The sequence below is a fragment of the Natrix helvetica genome (assembly GCF_964273705.1).
Source record: "Natrix helvetica genome assembly, chromosome: 2".
In the NCBI taxonomy this organism is placed as follows: domain Eukaryota; kingdom Metazoa; phylum Chordata; class Lepidosauria; order Squamata; family Natricidae; genus Natrix; species Natrix helvetica.
In genome coordinates this window covers 17,080,533-17,102,501 of record NC_138552.1, presented here as the reverse complement: position 1 = coordinate 17,102,501, position 21,969 = coordinate 17,080,533, and the positions used below count along the sequence as shown (strand labels likewise).

Genomic DNA, 21,969 nt, shown 5'->3' with positions numbered 1-21,969 from the left:
ATTTATTACTTCAGTTAATATGGTTTGTCCTCATTAGTGGAATGCAAAGCATTTTAAATTCAGCACACCTTGTCTGAAATTTGAAAAAAAGTTGTTTCAAGGGCAAAACAGCCTAGTTGTGGAAGTGATTTGAATTTAAAACAGCTTTTTTTTCTAGTTTGGAATGCTTTGTTTCGAGATCAAAATACTCCCCAAATAATTAAAAGAGCTGTTGAGCATGTGGAGGACTAATCTAAACTCATAATGGGCATTTTAAATTAGAAACTTGGAATTCAGAACACATTTATACACTTCTGTTCCTTTGTATTTAATGCCTCCTTCCATTTGTCATGTTAAAATTACAATTCAATGGCTATTTGTGGAGCTCTAGGATCTATCCTTAAAAATCTGTTGCACACCTTTAGTGGATGAGTTGCCATTGCTTGATCAATTATCCCAAATATGCTTTTGTTATCTCACCAAAACAATTCTCTACAGTTCAGTTATGCAGTAACAAGAATCTCCACCTAGAGATTCATGCATGCTCTTTTTTTAAATTTAAAAAATGCAAGTATGGGCTCAGAGTTAAATGAGATCTAAATTGACTTAATGACAGTGTTAAGTTCCTTGGTCTTTAGACGCCACAGCTTCATTGCACTTTGAACTTGGTCTTCTGTTTGTGAACCTTAACAGTCTTAAAGGGACAATTTTAGCGGTCTTATCTATAGCCTAGGTCAGTATTTCCCAACCTTATGAACTTTAACATGTGTGGACTTCAACTCCCAGAATTCCCCAGCCAGCTATGGCAGACAACCTCCCAGAATTCTGGCAATTCAAGTCCAAAGCCCTTAAAGTTCACAATTTGAGAAACACTGGTCTAGGTCAATATTCCTCACAACGTGGTATCCTCTAGCTGTGTTGGGACACAATTCCTGTCATACTTCATGTAGTATGGACCGCAAGAGAGTAGACAAGGTTGTTGAAGGGTGACATGCCAGATTTTATTTCTTCTGAATTAAACTCTAAAACATCGATGTTGTCTCTAGATTCAATATATCGTTAAGGAATAAGTATATATACCCAGTGGTGGGATCCTGCCGGTTTAACAACTGGTTCGGTGATTGTGTATTTCATGCGCACAAGTGCATTTCACCCGCGCCCGCACCTGACACGCGCTGCATGCGTCTGCACAGTTTTACCAAAACTTAACTTCCACGTTACTTCTTGTGGAGTAACACAGATGAGGCGTGGCAATCCACTCTGCTGCGCTAATCAGCTGAGAGGATATAGATAAGTAAAGTACAGAGGCGGGCGGGCCAACCTGATTGTCGAAATGAACTGGTTCACTCTCAGCTGATGGTCGGAGCTACCGGTTTGCCCAAACCAGCCCCAACCAGCTGAATCCCACCCATGTAAATACCCAAAGCAATAATCAATTGAAATGACTCAAGGACTGATCTACTATAGAGAATAGCCCAAGCTTGAAGATGGCAGGTGAGATCCTGCCGAAACGTTGCAAAGACAATCTCAACCTTACTGGGAAAAGACCCGAATACAACAAAACTAGCATATATATATATATGCTGTTTTTGTTGTATTCGGGTCTTTTCCCGTGTAAGATTGAGATTGTCTTTGCAACGTTTCAGCAGGATCTCACCTGCCATCTTCAAGCGTGTGCTTAAAATGGGAACGGAGCTGCCGTCTTTCTGTAAGTCTTGGTGGGAGGGGATGGGGTGCTGGCTTTGTTTCAGTAAGTGGAATGATTGGTTGTGTGGTTGTATCATGATTGGTAGATTGGTGCTGATTGGTGCAGGCTGTGTGTGCATTGTTGTTTTGTATTGTAACGGCTTGGGTGGTGGGTGGTGTTCATTTGTTGTCTAGGGCTGGTTTCCAGATGTTTGGTAGGCGGGAGGTATCATCACGTTTGTTCATGCTGTGGGGGTGTTTCTCTATTTCGATGGCTTCCATGATTATTCTCTTGTGGAGGTGTTCTGTTTTGGAGATTAACCTGGCTCCTTCAAAGTTGATTTCATGTCCTGTAGCTTTAAGGTGCTGGAAAAGGCAAGAAGTTTTTTCTTTTTTTCTTACTGCGTTCTTGTGTTCTGTGATGCGTGCATTTATCCTCCTGTTTGTTTGTCCTATGTATATTGCTGGGCAGATTTTGCATGGTATTTCGTAGACTCCTTGGTTTTCTAGCTGGATTTTGTCTTTGGAGTTTCTTAAGATGTTGGCTATTTTTTGGTCAGTGGTGAAGGCTGTCCTGATATTGTGCTTGTGGAGAATTTTGCTGATTTTATCTGTGGTGCCTTTGATGTAAGGGAGGAGGGCAATGCCATTGTCCTGTTCTGTGTCTTGGTTTTTTGGGGGAGTCTCCTCTTGGATTAGGTTGGTGATTGTTTTTCTTTGGAATCCATTGGAGATTAATACGGCAGCTCCGTTCCCATTTTAAGCACACGCTTGAAGATGGCAGGTGAGATCCTGCCGAAACGTTGCAAAGACAATCTCAACCTTACACGGGAAAAGACCCGAATACAACAAAACCAGCATACCTACACCCGTGAAAATCTACGAAAACACACACACACACACACACACACACACACACACACACACACACACACACACACACACACACACACACACACACATATATATATATATATATATATATATATATATATATATATATATATATGTATTTATGTTACAACTCCTGGTATGCCCAAATATGGGAGGAAGGTCACTACTCCCTCTTTCTGTCCTTCGGCTCATCACAGAAGACCATGCAGGCAGAAAACCATATTTTTATTTTTAATGTTGGCTTTTTATATTTGTGTTGTATTTGTACTGATAAATAAATAAAGGGAGACTAGTATAGATCTATTTTGAGCTAATTAGCTCTCATCAGCTAGCCATACCCTTACTGGGATTTGAACCTGGGCTGTATTATATATTAGGCAGGAGTCTTAGCCACTACGCCACTACTCCTATATATATATGCAAATTAACCCTAAAATGCTACTGTACATATGTTCATCCCCAATAACTCATCATTTTTTAAAAAAACAAATTCAGCACCCAAACTGCTAAGGAAAATCCATGCAGAACTGTTTCCTGATTTCTCTGGAAATGTCAAATTATGTTGCCAGTTTGGAGAAATTCATTCAGATTCCACCATTACCTGGTCAAAAGATTCTAAGCTTCTTGCTCGAGTTCACAGAAGGTAAGACATATTAACATGTTTTGCAAAGCTTTTGGGAAAGGAAGGATGCGGGAGGAGTATATATTTTATTTATAACTAGCCGATAACCCGGCATTGTCCAGGTAGTTATTTATAGGGGGGAAATGTCAGGACCAAACGTAATTTCTAATGTTTGATTTTCCCCCTTACCAGAGGGTGCCCCCTTGTGGAGTATTATGAAGCTGTTACTATGGCAACTTCACTGCGCTGCACAGTAGAAGCCATTTTATGGCAATACAGTAGAAGCCATTTAAGGCACAATAGGCTGTATTTTAACATAACACACACCCTGAAGGGTTTTAGGGGTGTCTTACCTACACAGTATTTGTTTCCAGAGGGTAAGTCATCTGTGTACCAAATTTGGTTGAAATTGCTCAAGGCATTCCAGAGTTATGCTGGAATATAGACACCCACAGCCATTTATATATAGAGAGAGATTCTTATGTATGTTGAGGTTGTGAAGATAGTTGCTTTTCTCTTGTTAAACCACTAGCCGATAGAGCCATCTGTGGTTGCAGATTATAAATTGCTAGGACAAGAAGATATTAGGCACACTATATTTTCAATATTTATTAACCTAAGTATACCTATTTTAGTGTTTACAAATTCTAATGCGAACCATATTGTTGTATCTGTTCATTCATACAATATTTTTAAGTTTCTGACTGGTTCTCCATAGGAAGGTAAGATTTAATCCCAAAGAAGTTAATAATCATGTTATGGTTTATAGAATAGAATAGAACAATAGAGCTGTAAGGGACCTTAGAGGTCTTCTACTCAACCCCCTGTTCAAACAGGTCACCCTAGACCCATGATGGCGAACCTATGGCACGCATTCCCGAAGTGGTACACGGAGCCATGTCGCCTGGCACGTGCGGCATCACCTGCTCCTCTTCCGGGTTTCTGGCACGCATGCGCACGAGATGATAAGCTGGCCTTTGTGCCTGCGGCAGTGCCAGAGAGTGGAAGAGCTGGTCTTCTGTTTTCCGGCATGAGCATGCGTGCCGGCCAGCTGATTGTCGTATACAAATGCGCGCCAGTAACCAGAAGTCTAGCTAGCCAGCACACATACACAAGCCGGAAACCGGAAGTTCGTTTTCCAGCGTACACATGCCCCCTGGACAGCTTCTCTTCCGGGTTGTGGCCCAGACGAGCGTTCACGCTCCGTTTTCAGCATTCGGTTCTGAAAAGGTTTGCCATCCCTGCCTTATACCATTCTGGAGAAATGGCTGTCCAGTCTCTTCATAAAAACTTCCAGTGATGGAGCTCCCACAGCTTCTGAAGGCAAGCTGTTCCACTGGTTAATTGTCGTCACTGTCAGGAAGTTTCTCCTTATTTCAAGGTTGGATTTCTCCTTGATTGGTTTCCATCCATCGTTTCTTGTCCTGCCTTCAGATGCTTTGGAGAATAGGTTGACCCCTCTTCTTTGTGGCAGCTCCTTAGATATTGGAAGATGATAGATATCACCCCTAGTCCTTCTCTTCTTTAGACTAGACGTACCCATTTTCTGTAACTATTCTTTATAGAATACCTGATTTGCAGTGACGTGCGGTGAGGTTTATGACTGGTAAGGCACAGTGCTGGGTTTCAAATATTTTTAGACTTGTGGACTTCAACTCCCAGAATTCCACAGCCAGGCATGCTCAGTTCCAATTTAAAGCGACAGCATTTGTTTTTCTCCTTTGCTCCTTCTTTCTTTTTCTTTTTCTTCTCCTTCCCCTCCTTCCTCCCTCTCTCCCTTCCTCCCCCTCTCTCAAACACACACACACACACACACACACACACACACACACACACACACAGAAGTTGGATTGGATTATCTCTCCTACCCCTTCCCTCTCTCACTCACTCTCAAACAAACCCCCCCACACACAAAAGTTGGATTGGATATCTTTTCCAGTGGCTTGAAAGCAGCTCCTCTGCCATCCCCCCCCCCATTCCCCTGCTGCCTTTCCCAAACACCTCCACCATTGTAAATGCAGCCTGCTGTCTGGGTGGGAAATGCCTGGAACACAATAAAGCCCACCCACCACCTCCTGCTGGCAGGCTGGGGTGAGAGGAGAGGCAGAGAAGCCGGAGGGCAGCCGAGCCGAGCCTTCCAAAAGAAAAAGGCTGGGGGGAAGTGTGTGTACTACAGCATGGCTCTTTGCCTGGCTTCCTGCCTCCTCCTGTGGTCTCCTCAGTGCTCGCTTGTGCTCTCCCTCCCCAAGTGTAGTTTGATTGCAGGTGGAGCCACGTTGCCTTTTCAAACTTGTAATCAGTGAAGCTGGGATATATTTTTATATAGTTTTATCCAGCTGTGTGTGTGTGAGAGAGAAATGAATGGGGGCCTGGGGAGGAAGTCACTACACTTGGGGAGGGAGAGCACCAGTGAGGTTAAGCAGAGTTGATTGCAGGTGGAGCCACGTTGCCTTTTCAAACTTGTAATCAGTGAAGCTGGGCTAGATTTTTATATAGTTTTATCCAGCTGTGTGTGTGTGAGAGAGAAATGAATGGGGGCCTGGGGAGGAAGTCACTACACTTGGGGAGGGAGAGCACCAGTGAGGTTAAGCAGAGTCATCCACGGTGAGGCAGCAACTAGCTCAGCTTTTTCCTTTTACTTTTTTTTTCATGATGAGAGTGGTGAGACTGTGCCTCACCTGCCTCACCTGACTGCACGTCACTGCTGATTTGTAAGAAAATAGGAGAATGTAGTTAATAGAGTGGTTTTTAGGTAACTAATTAACATGCAAGCACGTACGCAGCCCAGTTCCCCTCCCTCCCCACCTGATTGCCAAGCCACAAGGATTGGGGACTGATGATCTAAAAGACATGCATCTCTGAAAAGTTAAGTCGTTCTGTGTTTTGGGATTGTTTGAAAATGTGGATTTTCAAATGTTGATGTATTTTCTAGTGCAAGAGATGACCTTCCAGTGTCTCTGGCAATAGTTCAAGCTGGGGTAAAAGACCAAGGCCTCTATCTTTGCTGCCTGAAGAATGTGCATGGAAAAGCCATTTCAGAATTTAACCTGACCTCTGAAGGTAATGTTGGAAGATATGTCCTTCTGGGTTCAGCTCCAAGCGGAGGAAAAGACACTGGAAACATGGAGGCTGCTTGGAAAGATGGTTTAATGGTGGACAGGACCACATGGCTTGAGGTCCTGGGTAAAAAGGTGATCACATGCTTCCAGATGTTGGGTGAAGAAGAAAAGAGAGAGAGAAAAAAGGGGACTTGCTGGGTTTTTTATACTCTGTTTGGCCCCACCTCTCTGTTTCCTGTTCCTGTGTAAGAAATGTATTCTGATTGGTTGTCAGACCCCCCACGGGGGCCATGCAGGGGCAACTCTCTAGGCTGTGTTTTGAGTCCAAGTTTGGTTGAGTTCCCAGATGCCACGTGGTGAGTTTTGGTAGATTAATCCTATCTTTGTTATGTAGAGTAAACTAGCTCAGGGCCCCTAATAGCCCACTGAGAAAAGTGGGGGCTATTAAGAGTGAGTCCGTTTCCTGCCTTAAAACATGTTTCTCCATTTCTGATCCAGGGAAATGTAATATTCTGCCTTTTCAATATTTCCCAGGATATTTCATTTTTCTAGGAGAGGGGTGGGTGCTAACTTCCTACAGTAACATATGATGAATTCTTCCTTAAACATAAAACACAGCTGCAATTAACAATGTGTAGCCTACATTCTGAATATATTTCTTTTCATCTTTCTACAGTTTTGGAACATCTGTCCAGTCTCCAGAATGTTGAAGGTAAAACTGTGATTCCCCCCCCCCCATATAAACTCCTGAAGAATGATGCAAAATTATGTATCTATCTGTCCAAAGGAAAAAAAGCAAAGAATTATCTTATGAAAAGTTTTCCTCATATGTTCCTGATTCTTTAATCACATCAGTATGTGGACTGCAGTGTCTGTGCTAAACATAGATAACGCTTTGGCCAACAGGTTTTGTCAATGCCGTACATAACGTGTTACTCAACTTTTGCTCATTCAATCAACCGAATGGTGACTTGTCCGGACTCCTTAAGAAGCAGGATTAATTGTTCCATTCCTTTTAAAACAGGTGCATGGCTTTTCATTTACTAACTGCAAATGTTTCCTTGTGTACTTTCAGTCTTGAGATGTGATCCATGTTGAGTGCTCTTAAAAGGGAATTTGGTGTAGCAATAGTGTGCAAGTAAAAGAGAAGACAACTCTTTTAGCACGAGATAGTTGCAAGTAATAATCACCGTTGATTTTTAAGTTCTCGGAAGCAAGGAGTCATAGGGGGTGGAAATGATATGTCTTTTGGAGAAGACTTATTCTACAACTTTCTAGTTGCCCTTGGCTCAAAATATGAGGAATTTTGTCCAGTGCCCTATCACAGTTCAGAGGGATGTTCAGAGAGGATCCCTCAAAACAGAGATATGCAGGTGGATAGCCCATGGATATGTAAGAGGAGTAGAGATGGTATTCACTTACTTTCCCTACCGGTTCGCAAATGTGAGTCCACACATGCACTCAGCTTTCTGCGCATGCGCTTTGGCTTGAAAACCTGCCTAAATAGGACGGCATAGAGCCAGGGTGGGTGGGCAGGCCCACCCGCGATTTCCACTACCGGTTCAGGCAAACCGGTCCAAACCGGCTGAATATCACCTCTGAAGATGAGGTGGAGTGCGTTCCCCCCACCCTTTCCTCACCATGGCAACTTATAACTGACATGCAAATGCTTTATGAGCTCAGAGTATCATAGCATTTGAGAAACTAGAAATTGGTATTCTTCTTAATATAATAAATGTTGCCACTCATTTATTTGGTGAATTCATTTATCTTCAAACTGTCCAGAAAGCTATAACTGTTGACCAGAAAGAGCAGTGTAATTAATATCTAGTTGGTTTCTTAAGATGCATGAAAGATGTGATTTTCATGCAGAGATAGAAATAGAAACCAAGTTCTTCTTATGATCTTTCCATGTTTGCATCCTATCCACTTGGCTTTCTGATAGAGTGGATTACAACTCTCTCCACTTCCTCCAGCAGAACCATTGATTATGGTACTGGGGGATATGGGAGTTGAAATCCAACATCCAAGTTGGAGAAGGGTAAGGGATGTCCTTATGGGAGGTCAAAAAGTCAACTTGATGACCATGGCCATGCAATCGAAGCCCCATCTTTTTTTAAAACACGTGTTGCACACATGCTGCATCAGTGGTGGGTTCCGGATCCCATTCCAACCAGTACGGTTGGAATGGGCGCTCGCACATGTGCGCAGCGTACAAATGTGTCTTAGCACCTTTGCGAGCCTCCGTGACGCTCCAGCTGCTCAGTGGAGAGTCACACAGGTGCTGTACGCGCCGTGCACGTGCGTGGATGTGCCAAAGACTTAAAAGACCAGTAAGGAGCTCAGGCAAACGGGTGAGCCCTCCGGAGCACCGTACCGGAACGGTATCCGGTGCTCCGGGCAGGCTCTGGTATGCCTGTACCGCCCGCAACCCACCACTGTGCTTCATGTAATAAAATAGTAGGGCTTTGATTCCATGGCTGTACTGCCATCTTGACTTTTCTGACATATCAGAGGCACCTCCGAAAAGTTAACATACTGCAAAGTAAAACAGTAGAGTATTGAAAGAGCCATGGATAAAAATCTACAATGATTGGATCTAGGAAATATAATAAAAGATCTGATTATTGTATTTCCCCCCCCTCATTTTGGGGATCATATGAGTGAAATAGACAGTTTTGCATTAACTCACCTGATGGAAGTCTTCCTATTTTTTATTACTTTATCGTAAGATCTATGCTGTGACTTATCCTGTTGGAATAGCAGTCACTACATGAGTACTCTATATACTTAGTGCCAGGGAAGGCAAGGGTGGATAGCTCTGACCTACATTGCAATATTAAAGGAACATGAGAGAGGAAGGGAGGGGGGCAGGGAGAGGGAGAGAGAGAGAAGAAATGAAAAGAAGAACTAGGGTTGATATGATAGCAAAAATCTAAAGGGTTGCCACCAGTGATGTGCAGTTAGCTGAGGCAAATGAGGCAGAGCCTCACCTCTCATCATAAAAAGAAAAAAAAACATACGAGATCTTGCGGCGAGGCTTTAGCCAGCTCAGCCTCTCAGGCGACAGCTGAGGCGAGGCTGAGCTAGCTGCTGATGACTCTGCTTAACTGTTAAAAAAAGCCTCTAAAAAGCGCCCTCTACTATGAGGCAGGAGAACTGCATGCCTTACTTAGTCTGACTTTTTAGGTGTTTTATGATCACTATAAAATGTTTTGAAACCCACCACTGTGTCAATGCCTCACCAGCCATAAACCTCACCGAACATCACTGGTTGCCACTATGATGGCAGAGTCAAGCTCTTCTCCAAAGCAATTGAAGGGAGGACAAGAAGCAATGGATGGAAACTATTCAAGGAGAGAACCAATCTAGAAATAAGGGGAAATGTCCTGACAGTGAGAACAATTAATCAGTGGAACGACTTGCCTCCAGAAGTTGTGGGTGCTCCATCACCAGAGGCTTTTAAGAGGAGATTGGACAACCATCTGTCTGAAATGGTATAAGGTCTCCTTATGAACTGGTATAGGGTTTCCTGCCTGAGCAGGGGATTGGAGTAGAAGACCTCCAAGGTATTTCCAACTCTGTTATTCTATATTCTGTATTCAGGCAGAGATGAAATAGAAGGTTTGGTGATAGCAACAAAGCCAATACAGATAATTCTATTTTGTTATAATTATGTTTTAGTGCTAAGATAAAAATGTAGACACCCACAACAGAAAGGATGTATGACAATCTTTTTTGCGTCTTCATTTGCCTTCATGTTGCAATCCATACAAACATGCTACTTTTTCTTTCTTTGGATTCATACCAGAGGCGGGTTCTTACTGGTTCAGCCCGATTCAGCCCGGTTCAGCCGAGTAGGTAGTAACTCGGCCAGCCACCCCCCCCAAACTTGTTTTTTACTTCTGCGTATGTGCAGAAGTTTTTTTTTTGTTTCAAAAACTCCAGCTTCCGACTTCCGAGTGGCTAGTTGCTATTTTCCACTTTCACTATCTCAGGCTTCAATGAAATAAAGTTCTTTAATAAAATTTAATAGCAGGTAATAGGAAGGATTGTTAAAGAAGGTGTTAGTCCAGAAATCAAAAAATAAAGTAACAAAGAGCAGAGGAAAGAAAAAAAGGTTGATCCGTTCACTTTAAGAGAAGAAACGAACAATGTTATGAGCATTTCAATCCACAAAATATAGTTACAGGAAAAAAAGGCTTTCCAATGGAATCCAGTGTTAATTAATTTCGCAGCTTAATTCTTGCTTGAGGATCTGATTTAGCTTTTTTTTTAAAAAGGTTTCTTTGGGCAGTTTTTCCAAAATAGTAAAAAAGTCTCACCAGATGGACTCACTTTCTCTTTTTCACTTCCTTCCGGAGCGTCCCGACTTCATCAGCCTGGGGGCTGTCTGTTTATCGCCGGCTTGAAGACCTTCCCTTGGGTCAATCAGGGACTTTGTGATGTTCCTGAGATCAGCAAGGCTTTGTCTTCCTGGTCACCGTCTCTACGGGATGGTTTAGGTGCAGCTGGACCATCCAGCAGCAAAAGTGTCAACGGCAGTCTTGGAGTGTCGAGACTGCACATTGTGACATCGCGACATGGCTCCTCCTTCCATTTTTAACCTACTGTGCATGCATGCGCACATGGCCAAAGCATGTCCCTGAGCAATCCGGCAATAGAAGAAGCCGGAATCCACCCCTGATTCGTACACGTATTTACTCATTTCACAGGCCTGGAAGAAATAGAATTCTTACAGCTGATGTTCAAAGAAGACTTCATCTGTGACAGTTATTTGAGTAAAAGTCTGCACGGAAGGATTACCACGGAAGAATTACATTTCGGGGAAGGGGTGCATCGAAAAGCTTTCCGAAGCAAGGTGTTGCAAGGCTTGGTGCCTCCGCTCATCCCAGGTCACCCCTGTGTTTTGAAAGTGCACAATGCCATTGTGTACGGGACCAAAAACAATGACGAACTGGTGGAAAAGAATTACAAGCTGGCGCTACAGGTAAGTGCATGCAGGAGCCCCTCATAATAATTGAGATTATCAGAATATTGATATCCGTGGGAGAGAGAGGTCAAAACAGGTGAGATGGGTGGTCACAACATTGTGATATGGAATAGAATAGAATAGAATAGGTCAGATGTGCCTCTTTCAAAATCCAAGAAAGGAAACCCCCAACTCTATTGTCTTAGAGATAAAAGTACTTTTGCTGGATATGAACTGATAGCAACGAAAATAAAGCAAGATCTGAGGCTTAAAGCACAAAATTGTACATATCAAAAGTTTACCCAAATCCCTCCCCCCAACAACCCCAAGCTGAATGTCCAATCTCCAGACCCCAAGCGTGTCATGTGGGGTGCATCTTCAGGTGGCTTCATCCATATGATATTTAGAGACAGTTGACCTTGACCAGGCCTAAACAAGTCCATTCAGCATGCATAGAAGATGGTGAGGGCAAGATGTCCTTGACTCTCTGAGAAAATAAAGTTATTTTGACTATATCTCACCCATACTCTATACAATCCCCCCTCCTATTTTCCCACAGCAGAAAATGTGGCAGGCCTGAAGGCCCAATGCAAAAGATGGCTTCCAGGTCTGACAGCTTCAACTTCAGTATCTACCCTTCCAAAGAGCAAACAGGGTTGACTTCCTTTAAGAGTTTGGAGATGGCTGCAAAGATCTCACCTCTACCTTGTCTACACATTGGCTTTTTATCTGTTTTAATAGCAATGCTAATGTTTTAGCTTTAAACATTTGATGTTTTAATTTTTTAATCCTGCCACTGTTTTATTCTGTTATTCATGGTATAGTAAGTCACTCAGAGCTGCTCGATAGTGAGATGAGTGGCGTACAAATTTAAAAAATAAAATAAAAATAAAGTCTTTTTTTTTCAATGGATTTTCTTCCACCAAGGAATGTTATGTTCAGAACACAGCAAGAGAATACGCCAAGATCTATGCTGCCGAAACACAACCTCTCGAAGGCTTTGGAGAAGTACCTGAGTGAGTAGACTTTTACAACTTCCTGGAAAAATAAATAGAATCATTGCACGACAGATGTCATTTAGAAGAAGCTCTGCTGTTTGATAAGGATGGATGCTGAAACTAACATGTGTCAGCTGTTCTGTGCAAATATCTCATATTTATTCCTAAGCAGTTATTAGGGAGAATTTATTGGTAAAAGTTGGGAAAATTTATACTTGCACAATTTATTCTTCCCTCCATCAACTTCCTTGATTGGACAAATTGGTTTCATTTTGTTTTTCTGGTCGGGTCTTCATGTTTGGTGAATTCAGAAAAATGTAGAAGCCTTTAACTTCCCAAACTTCCCAGTTATTAAGTTTAATCAAGAAATAGAATTTTTAGAACATTTGGTAAGACAGCTTGTCTAGAGACCTGGGTGTCTATGGAGATTCTCAGTTATCCAGGTCGTACTTTGTCAGAGTTTTTGCAGCGTGACTATTATTATGAGATAAGCCCAGGAGCAAAACACAGTACATAGCACACAGAGCCTTTAGACAATCAATAGTGGTTTATCTACAAATATATACAGACATACATATGGAGAAAAAATCCCTTTCCATTCACTATGAACACAAGGAGAGAAATGAGCTACACAATGAGAGAGAAAGGCCCTCTAATAATCATCTATATCTGTGATGGCGAACCTATGGCATGGGCACACGAGCCATCACCCCAGCTCAGTTCCACCACACATGTCCACCAGCTGATTTCCTGGTCTCAGCTGTGCAGATGGGGGGGCACATGCAAGAGACACGCAAGCATGCATGAGGAAGGTTGCGGGGTTGCATGCGCGGGGGGCGCTGCTGTGCCCCCCATGGCCCGTTTTTGGTCCCAGGAGGCTGCAGGTATGGGTGGGGGGTAGGGGTAGTATAGGGGGGTGTCGTGAGTGCATGTGCAGGGGGCGGGGCATGCAGGGATGTCGCTCACACATTGCATTATGGGTGCAGGTGCAGGCGGCTTTCAGCACGCAACAACAAAATGGTTAGCCATCATTGACCTATATATATATAGACACCTTTCATGCAATGAGTTCTCCTCCTTGCCTCAGCCTACAAATTACATCTTACATTAGCCGGCAGCTATTAAATCCTCAGTACCTGACATAGTTGTCCTGATGGTCCTTCTCCCCTTCTCCTTCCCTTCCCTCCCCTTTCTCCTCCCCTTCTCCTTCCTCCCTTCCCATCCCCTCCCTTCCCTTTGCTCCCCTCCCTTCCCTCCCCTTCCCCTGTCCTCTCCCTGACTTCCCCCCTCACCTCTTCTTTCCCCTTCCTCCTCTTCTCCTTCCCTTCCCTCCTCTTTCTCCTCCCCTTCTCGTTCCTCCCTTCCCCTCCCTTTCCTTCCCTTCATTCCCCTTCCTTCCCTCTCCTCCCCTTTCCCTTCCTTCCCTTCCATTTCCTCCCCGCCCATTCCCCCTTCTCCTCCTCCTTCTTGTATGCCCTCTTCTACTCAACATTTCCTTCCCTGCTTAACAAATCCCAGCATACCATTCAGTATAAAGGGGTATTCACTATATAGATGTTTTGTACTGTCATTCTAATTGTTTCCTAATTACTGGCCATGCTGAATGGGGCACATGAAGTTAGGGAAGCATGTTTTCTCCATTAAAGCATTGAATATACCCCACGTTTTAACTTAGTAAGTCCTCAAAATACATTTTCTAAAATTCTTCCTGAGACCATAAGTTTTCACTGTGTATGTTTCTTTTTTACTGGCTCTGCTTTCAGAATCATTCCTATTTTTCTTATTCATCGGCCCAAGAATAACATCCCTTATGCAACAGTGGAACAGGAACTCATTGGAGAATTCGTGAAATACTCTGTTAAGGATGGGAAGGAAATAAATTTCATGAGAAGAGACTCGGAAGCTGGCCAGAAATGTTGCACGTTTCAGCACTGGGTGTATGAAAAGACCAGCGGCAGCTTACTTGTAACAGATATGCAAGGTAAGAATCTTCCTGTTATAAAGTGGTTAGTGGTAAATGTAGTATTATAGCCGGTATACCCACAAACAGGCCCACAGAGAAATAGCGATTCTCAATTGCAAATCTGGGACTTGAAGTCCACATGTCTTAAAATTGCCAAGTTGTAGAAAGACTGCCATAATACTAACCTTGAACAGTTGGCATTCAGTTCCTACCAGGGCCATTTGTCAATTGGGTGTAGAAGTAAAAACAGTCAACAAGACAGCCACACTTATATGATTGAAGACTTCACCTGTGTCATATACACACCAGTGGTCAAGGCTGCCATATTGGCCCTCCAGGAATGCCCCCAGTTCCTGCTATTTCCCATAGTCCTTCAAACTGGTATGCATGGTTGTGAACTTCCTCAATACATCTATTAAAAATGCCTTTAATCTTCATTTTTTGGATTCAGGTTTTAATCTAAATATTTTCCCACGATTGTCAGGCTTGTTGGGGATTCTGTTCACAAGTCTAAGACGGTGGCAGTTTTCTTGTGAATGTCTGAAGTCTTCTTCACAAAAAATCATGTCATATTTATTTTACATTTTGAAGCTGAACATATATATATAAAGCACAACATAAAAGCAAAATATTTAATAGTAGTAGTAATAGTAATAGTAATAATCATAACAATTTTAAGGAGATGCTTGGTTGATGCTGGCAGCAACCCCTATCAACCATCAGCGCCAATCCATGATATTTGTGATACATTTTTAAATGTTTAGTTGACTGAGTTTCATGTTTAATGAATAAAAGCGATAACAACAACAACAGCTCTTGTGAGCTATATGTATGTATGTATGTATGTATGTATGTATGTATGTATTTGTGTTACAACCCCTGGTATGCCTAAATTTGGGAGGAAGGTCACTACTCCCTCTTTCTGTCCTTCGGCTTATCACAGAAGACCATGCAGGCAGAAAACCATATTTTTTTATTTTTAATGTTGCCTTTTTATATTTGTGTTGTATTTGTACTGATAAATAAATAAAGGGAGACTAGTATAGATCTATCTCGAGCTAATTAGCTCTCATCAGCTAGCCATACCCTTACTGGGATTTGAACTCCTGCCTAAGATATATACAGCCCGGGTTCAAATCCCAGTTTTTATATATATATATATATATATATATATATATGTATGTATGTATGTATGTATGTATGTATATATATATATATATATATATATATATATATATATATATATATATATATATATATATATATATATATATATATATATATATATATATATATATATATATGTCTTTGGTTGTTCGGGTTTTCTCAAATTGCTCCTGGAAGCACCAAGCCGGAAGCACCAAGCCAGAAGCACCAGCCTGAAGATGATGAATGAGACTTCATCGAAACGTCGTGAAGATACTTCCAATTCTACGCGGGAGAAAACCCGAACAACCAAAGACATACATACAAACACCCGCGAAAAACTCAGAAAACATATATATATATATATATAATATATTTATTTTCGTAGATTTCGTAGAGTTCCAATCATGATACAACCACACAACCAATCATTCCACTTACTGAAACAAAGCCAGCACCCCATCCCCTCCCACCAAGACTTACAGAAAGACGGCAGCTCCGTTCCCATTTTAAGCACACGCTTGAAGATGGCAGGTGAGATCCTGCCGAAACGTTGCAAAGACAATCTCAACCTTACACGGGAAAAGACCCGAATACAACAAAACCAGCATATGTATGTATGTATGTATGTATGTATGTATGTATGTATGTATGTATGTATGTATATATATATATGTGTGTGTGTGTGTGTGTGTGTGTGTGTGTGTGTGTGTGTGTGTGTGTTTGTGTTACAACCCCTGGTATGCCCAAATATGGGAGGGAGCTCACTCCTCCCTCTTTCTGTCCTTCGGCTCATCACAGAAAACCATGCAGGCAGAAACCCATATTTTTATTTTTAATGTTGCCTTTTTATATTTGTGTTGTATTTGTGCTGATAAATAAATAAAGGGAGACTAGTATGGATCCATTTCAAGCTGTTTAGCTCTCATCAGCTAGCCATACCCTTACTGGGATTTGAACCTGGGATGTGTTACATCTTCGGTCACTTGTCCACTGGACTGCCTCGGCGCCATTCTGGCTACCTCCGTCCATCCGCGCCCGGGAGCTGCGGAGGCAGATATGTTATCGGCCTCCCGATGACGAAAGCAAGCGACTGGTTCGTCATCCGGAGGCGCCGACAACATTTCTGCCTCCACAGCTCCCGGGCGCGGATGGACGGAGGTAGCCAGAATGGACAGAAAGAACCCTGTGGCATAGTGGCTAAAACTCTTGCCTAGTGTATAATACAGCCCAGGTTCGAATCCCAGTAAGGGTATGGCTAGCTGATGAGAGCTAAATAGCTCGAAATGGATCTATACTAGTCTCCCTTTATTTTATCAGCACAAATACAACACAAATATAAAAAGGCAACATTAAAAATAAAAATATGGGTTTCTGCCTGGATGGTTTTCTGTGATGAGCCGAAAGGACAGAAAGAGGGAGGAGTGAGCTCCCTCCCATATTAGGTCATACCAGGGGTTGTAACACACACACACACACACACACACACACACACACACACACACACACACACACATATATATATATATATATATATATATATATATATATATATATATATATATATATATATATATATGTTGTATTTGTGCTGATAAAATAAAGGGAGACTAGTATGGATCCATTTCAAGCTGTAATATATATATAAAATTTCATTCCCACTAGCAATAGCGCTTAGACTTATATGCCACTTTTCAGTGCTTTTACAGCCCTCTCTAAGTGGTTTACAGAGTCAGCATGCATATTGCCCCCAACAATCTGGGTCGTCATTTTACTCACCTTGGAAGGATGGAAGGCTGAGTCAACCTTGAGTCTGGTGGGATTTGAACTACCAAATTGCAGGCAGCCAGCAGGCAGCAGAAGTAGCCTGCAGTACTATGCTCTAACCACTGCACCACCATGGCTCAATGACTCCAGGGACACCTCCTTGACCTTTTCTTGACAATTATATGGAGAGAGTTTATCAGTAGGACATTCTCAGCTTACAAACATGGGAATCTCATCCAAGTCGTACACAGAATTGGCCTGCTTAGCTTCCCAGCTCAGACAAGGTCAACTAAGTTCCCCCACCTGATGAGACATTTGACATCTTCACGTATCCTTAAGCTGCTTGTTTCCTATGTGTAAATCACCTGGAAATCCCTTTCTGAATGTCAGGTTGTTTACCGTATTCCTGATTGGTGAATTTCTTGCTTTCCTGCTCAGGAAATGTAGACAGTAGCAGAGGTTACCATTTTTCCTCCCCCATAAAGGAAAAGTGGCAGAATTCTTTTCAATTTCATCTGAGTCTTTGCTTATTTCATCAGAGAACCTCTTAAAAATATAATTTTCAACTGTACCACTGATGAACTTGTGAAAAAAAGAGCCATAGGGACTGGGGGTTTCCTTTAAAGCAACAATCCTAAACCTTGGATTGGGGCGGTGTGTGTGTGTGTGTGTGTGTGAGAGAGAGAGAGAGAGAGAGAGATTGAGAGAGAGAGAGAGAGAGAGAGAGAGAGAGAGAGAGAGAGAGCGAGAGAGCGAGAGGCAGGTGCATGCACACATGTACAACACCATTTGTGTGAGTGGCAGATGAGTGTGTCTTCTGCTCACGCAAGTGGAGCTTTGTGCATGCATATGCTTGCCCGCCATTCATGGTTACTTTTCATTGTAACCAAGACCTCCACTCAAATGGCCCAGTAGTGAGTCGTGGCCAGTAGTGGGATTCAAATAACTGAACAACGGGTTCTTTGCCCTAATGATTTCTTCCAACAACCAGTTCACCAAACTGCTCAGAAAGTTAACAACCGGTTCTCCCAAAGTGGTGCGAACTGGCTGAATCCCACCACTGGGCGTGGCTCGAAAGCACAGTAGCCAATTGGAGTGGAAATCTTGGTTACAATGAATGGTAGCACAGGGCCAAACTGGATAACACCCACTGAGCCAGCAAATCATAGTTTTGCTATAGCAGGTTTGCTATAGTTTTGCTATAGCAGGAAAGAGACAGGTAGGCCCTGCCTTCTTGATGCACTAAGTATCAGTAGAAGATATCATCCCACTTTCTCTTTGCCCTTCAGAAATGGTTGGTGGTCTGTACTGGGGCAAGATCAGCCCAAAGTAACGTAAGCTGTGAAAACACCCCAATCTTACCAGGTTGCAAGAGATGGAGTTTCGTCAAACATAGATTTGTCAAAACGTAGAAACAGATTCTATTGTAGCTGAATTAGGCCAAAAAAGCATTCTTTATAGTCAGGAAGCTCATTTGCACTGTTCTGATCTATTAGTGCAAACTTAAACACTCAAAAGAGCCACAAAAGTCCTAACCGGAAGCCCCTTGTTCAATTCTGGAGCTGACCGGAAGTCCAGTTCCCCCACCATAGAGTCTCGTGGCATCCTTTTTCCTCTACCTGTCCTAACTGAAAGTCCTATCAATTGTGGAGCCGAGGGATGAAAGAGCCACAGGCAGCTCCAGAGCTGTGGATTGCTGATCCCTGTATTAGTGCAACGAGGCTCCTTGGCTGATTTCCCTGGGATGCCATCCTATGGTCTGACTAAAATGGCCGACAGAATCTGAAAATCAGATGGCTACCATCAGGTTTCATTTTCATTTGCCTATCCAGGGTTTGAGGTCTGCAAATAGAAAACCGCCAGTGACGTGCAGTCAGGGGAGGCAGGGGAGGCAGAGCCTCACCGCTCTCATCATGAAAAGAAAAAAAATCTCCCCTTTTCTCTTTTATCTCTTTCTTGCGTGTGCAAGCTAAATACCCCAGAATCACGGTGGCAGGAATAGCAACTCCTTCCGCTGCCCTGCAGAGAAGAGCCACAGGAAGGAGAGGAATGGGACCACGTGTGCAGGAGGCTCCTCAGTGCCAGCCTCAGATCAGTGCGAGCCGCGGTCCCCTTCATGTTGGCTCAGGAAGGAGGGGAATGGGACCACGTGTGCAGGGGAAGGGGACCCCGGCTCACACTGATCTGAGGCTGGTGCTGAGGAGCCTCCTGCACACGTGGTCCCATTCTCCTCCTTCCTGAGCCAACAAGAAGGAGACCATGGCTCGCGCTGATCTGAGGATAGCGTTGAGGAGCACTGCGTGGCTCTTCTCTGCAGCGCAGCAGAAGGAGTTGCTGTCCCCGCCACTGTGATCCTGGGGTATTTTGCTTGCACGCTTGCAAAGATCAAAGTTGTCACAGTCCTCCCTTCATGATGATCATTTGATGGCATCACCAGCCTCACCAGCCATAAACCTCACCGCACGTCACTGAAAACCGCCTACATAGCAATAGACACCCTTCCTCAAGATAGTTGGGTATTTCCTTTATTTGGACCCATTCAAGTTTGTAACAACATTCAGAATGTGTTGCCTACTTTATTGGCAAAGACAAGGAATCAATTAGCTGCCTACTGTGCCAGACATTCACTCTCCCACTGATACTACATTGAACCAATATAACAAATGCAGCAATTCCTAAATTATGCCCCTGCTAGAAATAGATTGAAAACAGGATCAAATACTGTAATATAATGTGTGCCTATATTAGATATGCAGTGTGTATTTCAGCTCACTTGCTATTCCTCTGTTAACTCCTTGAAATAATCAGGGGATACGGTCACGGAGATACTAGTTTTACTCATATTTTAACAGGAAATAGAACCATTCTAGGACTGAATCACACCCACACACACACACACACACACACACACACACACACACGGCCATTTCTAATTAAGATGGATTGGAGATAAATTGCAACTAATTTTTAGTCCGCTAGGGATTAGTGTCTAAAACAATCAATGTTCTATAATCTTAGAGGAGATGGAAGGCTGCTGGTTACAGAATGTTGGCATCTATAAATTTAAATGCCAATTCCATGTTATGTGTGAGAGGCGCTGTGGCTCAATGGCTTAAAAGACACCAAGGAAGGTCTATACTCCGATAGTTTGAATCCTAGCACCGTGTGACAGAGTGAGTACCCGTCACTCGCCCCAGCTCCTGCCCACTTAGCAGCTCGAAAACATGTAAATGCAAGTAGATAAAGAGTACCACTTTGACGGGGAGATAACAGTGTTCTATGTTTCAGTGCATGTTTTGCACTGCGGCGTGAAGCCATATGACTGTTGAAACATCTTTGGACAGTGCTGGCTCAGTGGCTTAAAGAAACAGAGGAGCACCATCCCCTAACGTTGGCTACAATTAGAAGAGTAAAACCCATAGGGACTCCATTACCTTCACCTTTTTCCATGCTATGCGTAGCCAATATATTGAGGTGGGAGAGATACAGCATCCACCATTCCCTGTGCTTTGGATCTTTCTGGTTTGGGAGATTAGTCTTCTGTTTACTCTAGCATCACTTATCATGAGGGTGAAAGTCTTATCAAGAGGTTTAAATGTTTTTGGAGGCAGAGAAGATGTGTAGTTCAGGGTTGAATGTTGAGTTCTTGGTCTTCTCTGAGCTGGGTTGTTGTGAAATCGGAGGCTGATTTGCAGGACGCAGGAGTGAAGAGACAAATCAGTGTTGAGTCATTCTTATGTAGGAAAAGACCCAGAAAATATATTTCCTAATTCTGCACAACATTTATTGAATAATTACATAGTCTGGCACGATTCCTGTGTATAGGCAAACAGCAATAAAGAAAGTACTTTGAGTAATTCATCATGTTGTTTTTGCTTTCCTTGTGCCAGACAGTTGTTTTCTTGCAGATATTTCTTGCAAATAGATTTAGAATACATCCTCTCTAGCAATAAACACCCAAAGAATCAAATAAAGAATTAGGAAAGAATCAATATTGTGATCATAAAATCATCAAGAAAAAAAAGCATACATCCCAACTGAAACCATCAGGGCTACCTATACCACCAGTAAATTCCTCTCCTCTATCCACTGATGATGTTACCCAGCCCGGTGATGAAATGTCTTCAGGAATACAACCAAGCTCAAAGAATACCAAGAACCTAACAAGTTTAAATGTGCCTATTGTTTGTTTGTTTGTTAGAAATGGGATCCTGCACTTCCAGTCTTCCTCAGGGCAGCTTGTAAATAGCGTGCAATCAACCATGCTGCAGTGTTATATATGCTTACATGGAAATACGTTCTGCAAATGAGTTTAGGATAGATTCCTAGAGTGGCAGTGGACATCCCAGGGGTGGGCTACTGGGGCTTTGCAGGGGTTTGGGAGAACCTCTAGCTAAGATTCTGTGTAGTTTGGAGAACCCCCAAATCCCACACCTGGCTGGCCCCGCCCATCCCTCCCCTCCCAGGAGTCCCCACGCAGTCCGTTTTGGATGCAGGTAAGTGCAGGGCACGCACGGAGGCTCGGGGAGGGTGAAAAATTGGCCTACTGGAAGTTTGGGAAGGCCTCTGGAACCTGGGGAGGACGTTATCGCCCTCCTGGAGAATTGAGGAAAGCTTCTGGAGCCCAGGGAAGTCAAAAATAACCCCACCCCTGCTGTGGTGCAGGAGGCCAACTAGGCCACGCCCACCATGTCCATGCCTACCCAGCAACCTGGCAGAGAACCCCTTGCTAAAATTTTTGAAGCCCACCCCTAGACATCACTGAATATAGCACATTAACTTCAAGATAGTCCTTTGCTAATTCCCTCCTTAGCTATTATGAAACAAGCAGTAGAGACGGCTATATCTTGTTGGTGGGCTACGGAACCAAACCTGCCCTACTG

General features: G+C 43.1%; 1 protein-coding gene across 1 annotated transcript in view; it reads left to right on the top strand.

Annotated features, from left to right (window-relative positions):
- The window catches only part of ALPK2 (alpha kinase 2), a 42,561-nt gene that overhangs the window by 5,228 nt on the left and 15,364 nt on the right, over positions 1-21,969 (top strand). The window contains exons 3-8 of the mRNA XM_081942145.1: positions 3,055-3,202; positions 6,114-6,241; positions 6,917-6,952; positions 10,956-11,230; positions 12,140-12,228; positions 13,974-14,191. Coding sequence (XP_081798271.1) covers positions 3,055-3,202; positions 6,114-6,241; positions 6,917-6,952; positions 10,956-11,230; positions 12,140-12,228; positions 13,974-14,191 — 894 coding nt within the window. The remainder of the gene's footprint in view (positions 1-3,054; positions 3,203-6,113; positions 6,242-6,916; positions 6,953-10,955; positions 11,231-12,139; positions 12,229-13,973; positions 14,192-21,969) is intronic.